The sequence below is a fragment of the Hylobates moloch genome, unplaced genomic scaffold, assembly GCF_009828535.3.
Source record: "Hylobates moloch isolate HMO894 unplaced genomic scaffold, HMol_V3 SCAFFOLD_15, whole genome shotgun sequence".
Taxonomy (NCBI): Eukaryota; Metazoa; Chordata; class Mammalia; order Primates; family Hylobatidae; genus Hylobates; species Hylobates moloch.
Genome location: NW_026652290.1, coordinates 98,707,770 through 98,723,396, shown reverse-complemented (window position 1 = coordinate 98,723,396; position 15,627 = coordinate 98,707,770). Strand labels below are relative to the sequence as shown.

At 59.6% G+C, this 15,627-nt stretch overlaps 1 protein-coding gene across 4 annotated transcripts in view; it reads left to right on the top strand.

The window, feature by feature from the left end:
- The window catches only part of PALM (paralemmin), a 37,922-nt gene that overhangs the window by 15,784 nt on the left and 6,511 nt on the right, over window positions 1-15,627 (top strand). For 3 of the 4 annotated variants that reach the window (XM_032178463.2, XM_058428662.1, XM_032178464.2), the window contains exons 2-8: window positions 669-720; window positions 1,539-1,619; window positions 2,101-2,231; window positions 5,794-5,944; window positions 8,618-8,639; window positions 9,991-10,050; window positions 14,380-14,511. In XM_032178463.2, the coding sequence (XP_032034354.1) occupies window positions 669-720; window positions 1,539-1,619; window positions 2,101-2,231; window positions 5,794-5,944; window positions 8,618-8,639; window positions 9,991-10,050; window positions 14,380-14,511 (629 nt within the window). The remainder of the gene's footprint in view (window positions 1-668; window positions 721-1,538; window positions 1,620-2,100; window positions 2,232-5,793; window positions 5,945-8,617; window positions 8,640-9,990; window positions 10,051-14,379; window positions 14,512-15,627) is intronic. The other variant, XM_032178465.2, reaches the window with a different exon arrangement.

The window sequence follows — 15,627 nt, the reverse complement described above, 5'->3', positions numbered from 1 at the left end:
GGGAGGCAGAGGCTGCAGTGAGCTGAGATTCCGCCACTGCACTCCAGCCTAGGAGACAGAGCGAGACTCCATCTCAAAAAACAAACAAACAAACAAACAAACAAAACCACAATGATTGGATAAGAGCGAGTCTGGGGTTGAATCCGGCCTTGGATCCTTCGCTGTGTGTCTTTGGGAGGCTCATCTCCCTCTCTGGCTTTTGCAAGCCCAGGCTTGGGAGGTGGGGCTGGTGGGTCTTTCATCCTCCGTTTGCCCCTCCTGGGGCTGCAGAGTAGGTCTTGGTGGGCAGGAGGGTGTGGAGAGGACTGTCCCAATCCGTCTTCTGGTCTGGGCCAGGAGGTGATACACTTCTCCTTCCTGAAACGCCCTTCTCTGGCCTTTGATGCCTGGTGAACTCCTATGTATCCTTGGTGGCCCTGCCTCAATGTCCGCTTCTCCACAAACCCTTCCTGGTCACTAGACAGAGCCTCGTCCCCTCCTGTCCTGGCTTCCTTGGCTGCTGAGGGGGCAGGGAGGGCCCCACTTTACGGAAGGGGAAACTGGGGTTCAGAGATGAAATCACTTGCCCTGGTTACCCCTAGGGGAAGAGGCAGAGCTAGGATTTGAACCACGTCTGACGGACAGCAGGGCTCAGTGAACCAGAGCTTGACCTTATCTCCCTCCCACAGGGTCCTGGCGGCAGAGACCACGTCCCAGCAGGAGCGGCTGCAGGCCATTGCTGTGAGTTTCCGCCGCCCCGCAGACAGTGTGGTCGGGGTGGGGAGGTGGGGGGACCTGGGGTCTTGGGCCCCCGGCCTGTCCTAGGAGCTGGAACCACGGCATGGTGGGTGGTGAGTTATTTGCTTGGGAAACTTGGATTCTGCTGACCCACAGAGAATGAAAGTGGAGACCCCCTGAGTCGGTAGCTCCTGGACCTCCGGCCTCGCTCTGCCTGATGGGTCAGTGGGGAAACTGAGGCTGGCGTTCCCTGGAGCCTTGCCCTCATCCTGCAGGAAAATAAACTTTGGTGGTGGGAGCACAGATATGCTTTGGTGCCATCTTGGTGGCCTGCGGCCCAAGAAGGCCCGCTTGGTGTCCGCAGACCCCTGTCTGTGACGCGACCCTCCTGGGACGTGGCCCGGTTCCCGGGTTCAAGTGACTCTCCTGCCTCAGCCTCTCAAGTGGCTGGGATTACGAGTGACCGCCACCACGCCGGGTGAATTGTTGTATTTTTAGTAGAGATGGGGTTTCACCATGTTGGCTAGGCTGGTCTCGAACTCCTGACCTCAAGTGATCCTCCCACCTTGGCCTCCCAAAGTGCTGGGATGACAGGCGTGAGCCACCGCACCCGGCCAGTCGTTGATATTCAAGACAGGGTCTTGATCTGCTGCCCTGGGCTGGAGTACAGTGGTGCGATCCGCTGTCACCTGGGAGCCAGTGGGCCACGCGGATCCCCGGACGGAGGAAGCAGGGTTGGGCTGGGCAGAGCCTCGCCTGGGTGTGGAGGGGTCTCCGGGACCCCCACGCCCGGCCCCGACCCCACCCGGCCCTCCCCACAGGAGAAGCGGAAGCGGCAGGCGGAGATCGAGAACAAGCGCCGGCAGCTGGAGGACGAGCGGAGGCAGCTGCAGCACCTGAAGGTACGGGCGGGGCCGGGACCAGGGTCAGGGAGCGCGGGCGGCAGCGAGGCGGAGGTGACCCAGCCCCGGACTCCTGCCTAACCCTGATCCTGACCCCAATCCCAACCCTGACCCTCACCCTGCCTCCAGCCCTGACCCTGACCCCAACCCTGACCCTGATCCCAAACCTGACCCTGACCCTGATCCTAACCTGATCCTGACTCCAACCCTGACCCTGATCTCAGTTCCGACTGTGACCCTAACCTGACCCCAACCTTAATCCTGACCCTGACCTTGACTCTGACCCAGACCCTGACCCCCCCCCACCTCCATTGTGACTCTGACCTCAGCCCTGACCCCAACCCTAACCCTGACCCCAGCCTTGGTCCTGCCTCAACCCTGACCCTGATCCTGACCCTGACCCTGACCTTGACCTCAGTCTTAAGTCTTAACCCTGGCCCTGGTCCTGCCCCCGACTCTGACCTGGACCCCTGCTGCTCAGTCCAAGGCACTGCGGGAGCGCTGGCTGCTGGAGGGGACGCCGTCCTCGGCCTCAGAGGGGGATGAGGACCTGAGGAGGCAGATGCAGGAGGACGAACAGAAGACACGCCTGCTGGAGGACTCGGTGTCCAGGTGGGGGCCGCAGCGTGGGTGCAACCGGGCTGGGTGGGGCCTCGGGGGCCGCCGGCTCATGGGAGGGTGTGGGCTGGGAAGAGTCATCAGTGTGCTTTGAGGGAGATGCGTGGACGGGGCAGGCCAGGATGCAACGTGCTTTGAGGGGGACGCAGGACGGGACAGGTCGGGGCGTCCACCTGGGCCTGGGGCAGCTTGCTGGGGGCAGAGGCTGGCCGCGAGGCCTCGGGCAGGGAGACACCCCTTTCCCTTCCCACCGCCCTTGTGTGAGCCAGCGAGGGACGTGGCGTCCAGCTCGTGGGTCCCTGGAGCTGGGTGTTGCCGGCATTGTCCTCCCTGGGGGCTTCCTGGCGCCAGCCCAGCTGGCGGGCAAGCACTCCCGTGGTTCGAACGGGATGGATGCAGAGCAGCTGGGCCCTCAGGAAGCTCGGGCGGGGGCAGGATGGGGACAGGATGGGGAAAGTGGCAATCCCCGTGGGGGCTGGGACCAAAGGCCTGGAGTTTCCGGCGGGCGGGAGGCCCAGGCTCTGCGTGGGGCCAGCAGGGTCAGGGTGGAGGGAAGTGACGACCAAGATTCCAAACGTCTGCCCTGGCCAGGGAAGGGGCCCAGAGGTGGGAGGCCGGCCGGATCACACGGACCTCGCAGGCCCTGCCCGGACGCTGGGTTCTGACCCCCGTGGGGGCCCCTCCCTGCCCAGTTCTTCCCGTCTGCTTTGAAGAAGCACGTTGCGGGTGTTTGGGATGGGCTTCCCTCCCGGGCAGGGCGTGTAAAGGCATGGATGGGCCGGGCACGGTAGCTCACGCCCCTGATCCCAGCACTTTGGGAAGCCGAGGTGGGAGGATCACTTGAGATCAGAAGTTCGAGACCAGCCTGACCAACATGGTAAAACCCCATCTCTACTAAAAATACAAAAATTAGCCTGGTGTGGTGGTGCCCAGCCTGTAATCCCAGCTACTCCGGAGGCTGAGGCAGGAGAATCAGTTGAACCTGGGAAGCAGAGGTTGTGGCGAGCCAAGATTGCACCACTACACTCAAGCCTGGGTGACAGAGCGAGACTCCATCTCAAAAAAAATAAAAATAAATAGGCTGGGCGCGGTGGCTCAAGCCTGTAATCCCGGCACTTTGGGAGGCTGAGGCGGGTGGATCACAAGGTCAGGAGATCGAGACCATCCTGGCTAACATGGTGAAACCCCTTCTCTACTAAAAATACAAAAAAATTAGCTGGGCGTGGTGGCGAGTGCCTGCAGTCCCAGGTACTCAGGAGGCTGAGGCAGGAGAATGGCGTGAACCCGGGAGGCGGAACTTGCAGTGAGCAGAGATCGCGCTGCTTCACTCTAGCCTGGGTGACAGAGTGAGACTCCATCTCAATAAATAAATAAATAAATAAATAAATAAATAAATAAATAAATAAAAAAAAATAAAGGCATGGACGTGCTGGGCGCGGTGGCTCACACCTGTAATCCTGGCACTTTGGGAGGCTGAGGTGGGAAGATCCCATGAGGTCAGAAATTTGAGACCAGCCTGGCCAAGATGGCGAAACCCAGTCTCTACTAAAAATACAAAAATTAGCTGCATTAGTGGCGGGCGCCTGTAATCCCAGCTACCCAGGAGGCTGAGGCAGGAGAATTGCTTGAATCCGGGAGGTGGAGCTTGCAGTGAGCCGAGATCGCGCCACTGCACTCCAGCCTGGGGTATAGAGCGAGACTCTGTCTAAAAAAGGAAGATATGGACAGGGTGGGGCAGTTCTGGTGGGTTTGCGGCCTTGGAATGAGCCGAGTGTTACCCACTGCCTGGGCCTCAGTTTCCTCACCTGTGAACCAGGGAGGCAAAAATCCCACAGTGTGTCTTTTTTTTTTTTTTTTTTGAGAAGGATTCTTGCTCTGTCGCCCAGGCTGGAGTGCGGTGGCGCGATCTCGGCTAACTGCAAACTCCACCTCCCAGGTTCACGCCATTCTCCTGCCTCAGCCTCCCGAGTAGCTGGGATTACAGGCGCCCGCCATGCCTGGCTAACTTTGCATTTTTAGTAGAGATGGGGTTTCACCATGTTGCTCAGGCTGGTCTCAAACTCCCAACCTCAGCTGATCCGCCCGCCTCTGCCTCCCAAAGTGCTGGGATTACAGGCGTGAGCCACCGCGCCTGGCCCCACTGTGCATCTTAATTCCAGCAAACATTAAGCACCAGCTGTGTCCCTAGGCTGGACGGGATGTTCAGACAGAGGTGGGGCTGAGATGGGCCTGGCCCTGTCTGCAGAGAGGTGGATGGTCAGACACTTGGGCGAAGGCAATGGGAGTTACTGGCCGTGGGGACTGGGCACGCTGGGATTCTTTTCACGGGGCCCTAGTGGGCACAGGCTCAGGCCCCTCGATGGAAGGTGAAGACCTGGCTTGAGGCCTAGTTTGCTTTCAGAGGCCTCAGCTTCACCCCTCCCCAGGGCAACCCCCTTCTCAGGTGCTGAAACTGAGCTGCTCTGGGTCTCCACTACCCACCTTCTGCCCGCTCAGGGGCTCTGCCCAGGCACCTCCTACAGGAAGCCCTCCAGGCTGACTGTGGGCTCCCAGACACCTCCCGCAGGAAGCCCTCCAGGCTGACCATGGGCTCCCAGACACCACCTCCAGGAAGCCCTCCAGGCTGACTGTGGGCTCCCAGACACCTCCCGCAGGAACCCTCCAGGCGGACTGTGGGCTGGACCCCTCTTCTGGGTGGGGGGGACACAGGTCTGGCTCTTTGTCCAACCTGCCAGCCTGGGCCCACCTTGTTAGACCTACAGACTCAGCCCTCGTCTATGCTGTCCTCGGGCTGGGGCTGAGCTGCTGTGAATGCCGCCCTCCCTTGCCAAACCCCGGGGCTGGGACTTAATATCCCGGTTTTGTTTTCCTGGATCTGTTTTTCCCGTTATCTTCTAATACTTGGAAAGTGACATGGTTTTTCCAGTTTCCCCGGTGAGATAAAGTTTCCTGTTAAAATACACAAATTTGAGCGGGAAAGGAGAGTTCATTTGATACAGACAGTGACATAAACAGCACAGGCCGGGGATCAGGGGACACAGGGAGCCAGACCTGGTTTGAATCCCGCCTCTGCTACCTTCTGGCTTTGTGCCTTTTGCACTCCGTGCCTCAGTTTCCTCCATCATGAAGGAGCACGATGTCTCTTGGGGCTGCCTGGGAGCCTTAAATTCAGAGAGCTAGGCTGAGTGCGGTGGCTCACGCCTGTAATCCCAGCACTTTGGAAGGACGAGGCGGGCAGATCACCTGAGGTCAGGAGTTCAAGACCAGCCTGGCCAACATGGTGAAACCCGGTCTCTGCTAAAAATACAAAAAATTAGCCGGGTGTGGTGATGCACGCCTGTAATCCCAGCTACTCGAGACCCTGAGGCAGGAGGATCACTTGAACCCGGGAGGTGGAGGTTGCAGCGAGCCAAGATCACGCCATCGCACTCCAGCCTGGGCAACAAGAGCGAGAATCTGTCTCAAAAAAAAGACATTCGAGTGCTGTCGTACAGAAAGTGCCCAGAGCCCCACCGGGGATGCAGGAGTCACCCTCACACGCACACCCTCTCCCCAGGTTGGAGAAGGAAATTGAGGTGCTGGAGCGTGGAGACTCTGCCCCAGCCGCTGCCAAGGAGAACGCGGTGGCCCCGAGCCCAGTCCGGGCCCCAGCCCCGAGTCCAGCCAAGGAGGAGCGCAAGACAGAGGTGGTGATGAATTCACAGCAGGTAAGGGGGTGACTGGGGGGGGCGGATCCCCAGGCACCCACTCCCGATGGCTCTAGAGGGAGACCCCAGCCCTTCCATGTCAGTGTAGCTGAGGGGACAGGCACAGACTAGAGCCAGGCACTTGGTTTCAAGCTCACTGGAGCGACTTCCCAGCTGTGTGAGCCGGGACACGTGGTTTCGCCTAGCTGGGCCTCAGTTTCCCCATCTGTAAGATGGGGAAGTAATCAGAGCAGCCACCGCTGGGGGCATCGGAAGGGCTCAGGGAACGCAGGAGACCCGCCTGGGGGTATTATCAGAAGGGCTGAGAGAACGGCAGGAGACCCAGTGCTGGTGGGTGTGGCCAGAGTGCTGTTTTGTTTTTGTTGTTTTTTTGAGACGAGTCTCATTCTGTTGCCGAAGCTGGAGTGCAGTGGTACAGTCTCACAACCTCCGCCTCCCGGGTTCAAGCGATTCTCCTGCCTCAGCCTCCCAAGTAGCTGGGACTACAGGCACCTGCCACCACACCCGGCTAATTTTTTTGTATTTTTAGTAGAGATGAGGTTTCCCCATGTTGGCCAGGCTGGTCCCAAACTCCTGACCTCAGGTGATCGCCCGCCTCGGCCTCCCAAAGTGCTGGGACCACAGGCGTGCACCACCACGCCCGGCTAATTTCTGTATTTTTGGTAGAAACGGGGTCTCTGCTGCCCATGCTGGGGTTGTCATGGTTTCTATTGAGCACCTGCATCTGTTTCATGTGGCTGAGCCTCCCGAAAGCCCTGCCCGTGGGAACAGTATCCCCGTCTGATGGAAGTAAAAATCCCAGCCCACAGAGGTAGACAGGCTGGCTCAAGGCCACACAGCTGAGTGGTCCTTAGTGGAGTCAGCTGTTAATTCTGGCATCTGCCATCTAAGCCAGACTATGTTAAAACCGAACCCTTGGCCGGGTTTGGTGGCTCATGCCTGTAATCCCAGCACTTTGGGAGGCTGAGGCAGGCACATCATTTGAGGTCAGGAGTTCAAGACCAGCCTGACCAACATGATGAAACTCCGTATCTACTAAAAATACAAAAATTAACCAGATGTCATGGCGGGCACCTGTAATCTCAGCTGCTCGGGAGGCTGAGGCTGAGAATCACTTGTACCCAGGGGGCAGAGGTTGCAGTGAGCAGAGATCACGCCACTACACTCCAGCCTGGGAGACAGAGAGAGATCCTGTCTAAAAATAATAATTAAAAAACAAAACAACAACAAAAAAATCTGATTCTGGGCACAGTCCCGGACCTCACTGAGCTCATGTCAGGTGGGAAGATGGCGTGAATCAGGAACCACCCAGGGATGGTGGTCAGGCCGAACAGGTGGGAAGCCCAGGGCGCTGTGGAATCCCCGAGGAAGTGCCTCGTTCGTGGGAGGGCTGGGCAGGCGACCTGGAGGACGTGGGGTGGTTTTTTTGTGTTTTGTTTTGGAGACAGAGTTTCACTCTTGTTACCCAGGCTGGAGTGCAATGACATGATTTCTACAACCTCTACCTCCCGGGTTCAAGTGATTCTCCTGCCTCAGCCTCCTAAGTATCTGGGATTACAGGTGCCCGCCACCACGCCCAGCTAATTTTTGTGTTTTTAGTAGAGATGGGGTTTCGCCATGTTGGTCAGGCTGGTCTCGAACTCCTGACCTCAGGTGATCTGCCCGCCTCGGCCTCCCAAAGTGCTGGGTGCTGGGATTACAGGCATGAGCCACCGCGCCCAGCCAAGGAAGTGGGTTTTGAAGGTTGAATAGGAGTTCTTCAGGCGCTTTTCCCTGAAGGTTGGTTGAGCATGGACTAGTGCTGGCATGGGAGACCCAGCAGTACACATGCACGGCCCCTACCTTCCTGACGGGCACACCCGGTGACGTGATAAGGGAAGAGCACAGTGAGGGAGCATCAGACACCACGGCCCTGAGACAGGAGTGTGTCCCAGAAACAGCAAGAAGACCAGGGAGGCTGGGGCACGGTTCAGGGAGAGGGGCCTGTGTGCAGGGTCTGACCATGCAGGGCAGAACGGGCTCAGACAGGAGACACTAGACCCTGGGCCTCACGCAGTGGCTCCCAGGAGGCCAAGGCAGGAGGATCGCTCGAGAGCAGGACTGGACGAGACTGGAGGGGGGCAGGGAGGAGCCGGCTGGATTCAGGGCAGCCAGCGGGAGCCGCTGATGCAGGGGCATGTGGGGAGGGAGGGAAGAAATGAGATGGACCGGGTGCGGTGGCTCACGCCTGTAATCCTGGCACTTTGGGAGGCCGAGGTGGGCGGATCACCTGAGGTCAGGGGATCGAAACCAGCCTGGCCAACATGGAGAAACCCCATCTCTACTAAAAATACAAAATGAGCCAGTTGCGATGACGCAGGCCTGTAATCCCAGCTACTGGGGAGGCTGAGGCACGAGAATCGCTTGAACCTGGGAGGCGGAGGCTGCAGCGAGCCGAGATCGCCCCATTGCACTCCAGCCTGGGCAACAAGAGTGAAACTCCGTCCCAGAAAAAAGAAAAAAGAAAGATGACCTCTGTGTTTCTGCCCAGAGTCCCAAGAGAATAGGATGAGAAGCGCGTGTGTATGACATCACCCACTGTATCAGGCCCTCCCCAGGCTCCTGACCCCGTGGCTCCCCTTCCTCTTCCCGGGGATGCTGACGCCCCTGACCCTTCTCTCTTCTTTCTTGCAGACCCCGGTGGGCACGCCCAAAGGTAGGGCTTCTGGAAGGAACTCGTGGGGCCTCGGTGCACTCTGGTGGCCAGAGAGGGGATGGCAGGGCGGGGAGTGAAGCTGCAAACTAAGTTGCTCCGTGCCTCACGCCTGTGATCCCAGCACTTTGGGAGGCCGAGGCGGGTAGATCACCTGAGGTCAGGAGTTCGAGACCAGCCTGACCAACATGGCGAAACTCGGTGTCTACTGAAAAAATGCAAAGACAATTAGCCGGGCACGGTGGCTTATGCCTGTAATCCCAGCACTTTGGGAGGCTGAGGCAGGAGGCTCGCTTGAGCCCAGGAGTTCAAGAGCATCCTGGGCAACACAGGGAGACCGTGTCTCTGCCAAACAGAAACATTAGCCGCTGGCCAGGCTCAGTGGCTCAGGCCTGTAACCAAAGCGCTCTGGGAGGCTGAGACAGGTGGATCCCTTGAGGTCAGGTGTTTGAGACCAGCCTGGCCAACATAGTGAAACCCCATCTCTACTAAAAATACAAAAAAAGTTAGCCGGGGGTGCTGCGCGCCTGTAGTCTCAGCTGCTTGGGAGGCTGAGGTGGGAAGATCGCTTGAGCCCAGGAGGTTGTGCTGTGATCACACCACTGCACCCCAGCCTGGGCGACAGAGCAGGACACTGTCTGTAAAATGCATTTCATGGAACGTGTCCGCTTCTGTATCGATAGCGGGACAGCCACCAGCCGGGATTGACGCTGGTGTCTGAAGTGCTTCTGGCCTGGTTTGTTGTGTGTTAATTATTCATAAGGAGAGTGTCTCCTTGTCTTACTGTAGAATTAAAAATTAATCATTAAAAAAATCCAGACAGGCCTCTCAGGGATTTTGTGAAAATCATGGGCTGAGGATGAGGAATGAACTGTGAGGCTGCCTGTGGGATTTTCTAGGGGTCTCGGGGGGGGTCCAGGTGCCTTTGTCTGTGCGGGGTCTGTGTGTCTGGGAGCCCAGGTGCCTGTGTCTGTGTGTCTGGGGGCCCGGGTGCCTGTGTCTGTGTGTCTGGGGGCCCAGGTGCCTGTGTCTTTGTGTCTGAGGGCCTTTGTCTGGGGGCCCAGGTGCCTGTGTCTGTGTGTCTGGGGGCCCGGGTGCCTGTGTCTGTGTGTCTGGGGGCCCAGGTGCCTGTGTCCAGGTGTCTGGGTGGGATCTGTGTGTCTGAGGGCCCAGGTGCTTGTCTGGGTGTCTGGGGGCCCAGGTTCCTGTGTCTGGGTGGGGTCTGGGTGTCAAAGGCCCAGGTGCATGTGGGCGTCCGGATGCACTTGTGTGAAGGGGCGTTGGGCTGTCTGGGGGATCCGTGTGACCTCTCCTCTGACCCCCATCTCTCTCTCCACTTCCGCCTCCTGTGCAGACAAGCGAGTCTCCAACACGCCCGTGAGGACGGTTGACGGCTCCCCTATGATGAAGGCAGGTGGGTTGGCCCCCAGGCTCCCCATGATAAAGGCAGGTGGGTTGGCCCCCAGGCTCTGGGCCCCAGATCCAGCCGCCGTCAGGGACCAAGTCTCGGTCCAGGGGGCTGGGTGGGGTGGGGGCGACACCGACCTGCTCTCCGCAGCGTCTGACAGGGCTGTGGTTATGGGGGTGGCGGCTGGACCGAGGTCAAGGCTCTGAGCCTGGGGTGGGGGCCCCCTCTGCTTTGTTGCCTTGGTCCCACGCCAGCCCACGCTTCCCTGAGAAGACGGGCCCCACGCATGGCGGCTCTAACCGACGCGACCTCACGGCTTTCATTCCACCCTAACCTCACGGTTCCCTCCTGGGGCCCGCAGGGGCTGGTGCTCACGCCTGAACACGCTCGCTGCAAATCTCACCTGCTCCGGTTCTCGGGCAGTAGGACTGGCTGCCCCGGGAGAAAGTGGGCGCCCCGTCCCTGGAGGCAACCAAGCCAGGTCCCCAGCACTGCTGCGCTTCCAAGAAGCAGGGGAAGGTTGGGGTTGACGCTGAATGCCACACGGTGCTCAAGACAGGCTCGAACCCCTGGTCTGCTGCGTGGCACCGGTGCCTTGAATTTCTCCACCTGCCAGACGGGTGGGACCTCGGTACTCCATCCTGGGGCCCCGCACAGGACAGGAGCCCAGTAATGAGAAATCATCGCAGTCGGCAAAACCACTGCCGTGGGAGTGAGCTGGAACAGCACAGAAGCAAGGCAGAGGGCCGGGTGCGGTGGCTCACATCTGTAACCCACCCCAGCACTTTGGGAGGCCGCGGCGGGTGGATCGCCTGAGGTCAGGAGTTCGAAACCAGCCTGGCCAACATGGTGAAACCCCCGTCTCTACTAAAATACAAAAATTAGCCAGGCATGGTGGTGCACGCCTGTAATCCCAGCTGCTCGGGACGCTGAGGCAGGAGAATCGCTTGAACCTGGTAGGCGGAGTTTGTAGTGAGCCGAGATCATGCCGCTGCACTCCAGCCTGGGCGACGAGCTAGATTCTGTCTCAGAAAAGGCAGCAAGGCAGGGAGGTGAAGAAGGACTCTGGGGTGACTGGCCAGGACGGGACAGGGCTGGAAGGAGAGCCACCCGGAGACCCAGGTCTCCAGCACGGTCCAGGGTGGAGGTTGCCCCAGGATGCGGCAGACAGAGACAGAGGCATTTGTCAGAGCAGGTGGTGCCTGTGGGCCTGTGTGCCAGTGAGACCAGCCCTGGCAGACACCGAGGCCCAGGTCCCCTGCTGATCCCCGTGGCCACTGACTTTGTGCAGTGCGCAACCTGCTCAACAGTGTGGGCAGCTCTGGACTAGCTGTCTGGGGTGGAGGGCTGAGGCTGTGCAGGGATATAGGGTTGAAAAACAGTCGTCCCTTCACCCGAAATGCCTTTCAAGCGCCTGCTGTGTGCCAGGCATTGGGGGAGAGGGTATTCTAATGAGGGCCATGGCCCCTGCTAGGGTAGAAAAGTGAGGCCAAGGACGTTGAGCTGGAGGAAGGAGAATTTGAACCAGAGGGCTCAGGGGAGGGGAGCGTTCAACGTAAGAGGTGACGTCTGAGCAAAGACCCAGAGGTGCTGAGGGAGCAAGGCACGCAGCTGTCTGGAGGAAGGTGTCCAAGGCACGCAGCTATCTGGGGAAAGGTGTTCCAGGCAGGGGGCACGGCCAGTGCAAAGGCCCCGGGGCAGGACTGCGCCTGGGGTGTTGGAGGAACAGCCAGGAGGTCCGTGTGGCTGGAGCAGCGTGAGGAGGGGGAGAGGGCGGAGGGGAGATGATGGAGAGATTGTTGAGGGCCCTGTGGCAGGGGCGGGAGGGGACGTGGGCTTTTCCCTGGAGGGAGGCGGGAACCATGAGGGCTGCAGGCAAAGCCGGGACCGCCGTGCCCACCCACGCCCTCTGGTGACTGCAGGGAGAACAGACCATGGACGGTTCCAGGTGGAGGGGACAGGGCTGCTGTGGGAGGAGGCTAGGGTGGGCCGTGGAGGGGCGAGCAGTGGGCGGTTCCTTGTGTTCTGAAGGTGGAGCTCTCAGGGTTTGAGGAGAAACGTGGCGTCAGGGAGGACTGGCCGGGCACGGTGGCTCACCCCTGTCATCCCAGCACCTTTGGAGGCCAAGGCAGGCAGATCGTTTGAGGTCAGGAGTTGAAGACCATCCTGGCTAACACGGTGAAACCCCGTCTCTACTAAAAATACAAAAATTAGCCGGGCACTGTGGCTCACCCCTGTAATCCCAGCACTTTGGGAGGCCGAGGTGGGCAGATCACGAGGTCAGGAGATCGAGACCATCCTGGCTAACACGGTGAAACCCCGTCTCTACTAAAAATACAAAAATTAGCTGGGCATGGTGGTGGGCGCCTGTAATCCCAGCTACTCGGGAGGCTGAGGCAGGAGAATCGGTTGAACCTGGGAGGCAGAGACCGCAGTGAGCCGAGATCGTGCCACTGCACTCCAGCCTGGGCGACAAGAGCAAAACGTTGTCTCAAAAAAATAAGAGGGAGGACTGAGCTGCCCCCAACGGGTGGGAAGAGCCATGGTGGGGGCAGGTGCAGGGGGCAGATCGAGAGTAGTGTTATGGATGTGTGAGAGTGGGGCTCCTGTGGATAGGGGCTGAGTCCAGGTCAAGGTCCAGGTGGGGATGGGTGTGCGGGAGATTAGAGCCCAGTGCCTGGGCGAGGTCCCCGGCGCAGAGCAGAGTCCAGGGCCGCAGCCGGGCCTGAGCGTCGAGGTTGGGTGGGAGGAGGAAACGAGGTGGCTGTGGGGGCCGAGGGGCCAGGCAATGGCAGGGCTGCCCACAGTGGGGACCGATGGTCCCTCAGAAGTGAAGGAGCAGGACATGCAGCTATCTGGGGGAAGGGTGTGCCAGGCATTGGGAACAGCCTGTGCAAAGGCCCTGAGGCCGGGCCGCACCTGGGGTGCAGTGTCACGGGTCAGGCCAGTCCTGGCAGCCCTGTTCAGCTCCCACTGCGGGGCGGGGCCTCCGGGAGGGGCCTGATGACCCCCGGTGCTCGGCATCTTCGAGCAGGCCTGGGGGTGGCAGGCAGCCAGCAGTCGCTGTTAGGATGCAGGCTCTGTGTGGTTTCTGTAGGAATGATTTTTACAGAGCAGGGCGAGGTGCTGGCTTGGAGTTAGGGCCCTGATGAGTAGCAAGTTCGACTATCTCAGGAGGGTTCCTTCATTCTGAGTCTAAATAGATGACGGCATGTCCAACCGTCGGCTGGAAGGAGGCGTCGAGTCCTGGGAGCTTGGATGGTCGGGGCGGGGCAGAGGTCGGCCTGGGGATTGTGGGTCTGCAGACTGAGCCCCCGTCTCGGCAGTGACCCCGGGCAAGGCAGGGTCTCCCTGGGACTCACCTGCTGCTCTGAGAAGCCAGGAATGGTGGGGCTCGAGGGCTCATGTTTATAATCCCAGTGCTTTGGGGGGCCGAGGTGGGAGGATTGCTTGAGCCCAGGAGTTTGAGACCAGCCTGGGCAACATAGACCCCTATTTCCAAAAAAGATAAATAAATTAGCCGGGTGTGGTGGCACACACCTGCGGTCCCAGCTACTTGGGAGACTGAGGTGGGAGAATGGCTTGAGCCAGGAAGGTCATGACTGCAGTGAGCTGTGATCGTGCCACTGCACTCCAGCCTGACCAACAGAGGGAGACCCTGTATCTATTTAAATAATAGGCCGGGCGCGGTGGCTCACGCCTGTAATCCCAGCACTTTGGGAGGCCAAGGCAGGTGGATCACCTGAGGTCAGGAGTTTGAGACCAGCCTGACCAACACAGAGAAACCCCGTCTCTACTAAAAACACAAAAATTAGCCAGGCGTGGTGGCACAAGCCTGTAATCCCAGCTACTTGGGAGACCGAGGCAGGAGAATCGCTAGAACCAGGAGGTGAGCCCAGATCACACCGCTGCGCTCCAGCCTGGGCGACAGAACGAGGCGGCTCCATCTCAAAAAAATTAAAAAGATCTGGGAACAATGAAGTCTTTCCAGATGGGCCGGGCTGGAACCTGAGCTTGACAGACAAGAGTTTGGTGGCCAGACAGAGGACACAGTGCAGAGTACAGGAACGAGGACCATCTGGGCAGACAGCAGGATGGGCCTCGAATGCCAAGGAGAGGTGTTCAGACTGGTCGTTCCCGAGCACTGGGGAGCTATGGAGGGATGTAGAGCTGGGGAGGGCCGCGTCGAGAAGGTGCCCAGGCATCCCCGGCTCCGCCTGCCCCATCGCTGCTTGGCTCTGCGCTGCTGGCTCCCCCGTCCCTGGCTTGGCCGCAGCCCAGCGGGGGGTGCGGGGGCGGGCAGGCCGTGGTGTAACCCCGCGACTCTCGTGCCAGCTATGTTCTCGGTTGAGATCACTGTGGAGAAGGACAAGGTGACAGGGGAGACCAGGGTGCTGTCCAGCACCACGCTGCTCCCTCGGCAGCCGCTCCCTCAGGGCATCAAAGTCTACGAGGACGAGACCAAAGGTACGAACACCCCCGGCCCCTGCCCTCCCACCTCCCGGGCCGGAGCCCTGAATGCGTGTGCTCCCAGTGTGTGGGTCCGGCGTCTGCCCCGGAGTCAGGACCCCAATTCGACGTGAAGCAGATGACGATGTTCAGGCCAGGGCCTCACCCCCTGCGGCCCACGGCTGGGCTCAGAGGTCCTTCAGCCCTGGGCCCGCTGCCCAATCATTCATCCACTCCAGAAAGCTGCCTGAAAGCGGAGCCGGGCACCAGGTACCCAGCCGGGCTCGGGAGGGAAATCCGGAGGTAGATTCAGCTTCTGTCCTCGCCGGGTGGCAAACCGGGCCCTTCCATCTGGAGCTCCTAAATAATTCATTTAAGTAATTACTGCTAGCACAGGGGCTCACGCCTTTAGTCCCAGCACTTTGGGAGGCCGAGGCAGGAGGATCGCTTGAGCCTAGAAGTTTGAGACCAGCCTGGCAGCATAGCAAGGCCCCGTCTCTACCAAAAAAAAAAAAAAAAAAAAAAAATTACCCTGGCATGGTGGTGCGTGCCTGTGGTCCCAGCTACTTGGGAGGCTGAGATGGGAGGATCACTTGGGCCCAGGAGGTTGAGGCTGTAGTGAGCCGTGATCACACCACTGCACTCCAACCTGGGCAACAGAGTGAGACCCTGTCTCTTAACAATAAAAAAAAATAATAATAAAAGAATTGCTAGCGTGACAGAAGCTACAGAAAATGCACATCCAGGGGGCTGTGAGAAGGTCTCACAGGGCGAGGATGGGGCCGGGGGAGGCTTCCCAGAGGAGGCAAGCAGGGGCTCATCAGAGGCACGCAGTGCATGGGAACCACACCTGGCAGAGCTGCAGCCCCTGCAAAGGCCCTGAGGTAGGATGGAGTTTGCTGGGCCGGAAGGTCGAGGGGAGCTGGGCTGCAGGAGTGAGGGGAGGTGGGCTGCAGGGGTGAGAGGAGCTGGGCTGCAGGGGATGAGAGGAGCAAGTCTGCGGGGTGAGGGGGAGCCCGGCTTCAGGAGTGAGGGGAGACAGGCTGCAGGAGTGAGGGGAACCCGGCTGCAGGGGTGAGGGGAGCCAGGCTGCAGGAGTGAAGGGAAGTGGGCTGCAGGGGTGAGGGGAGCCGG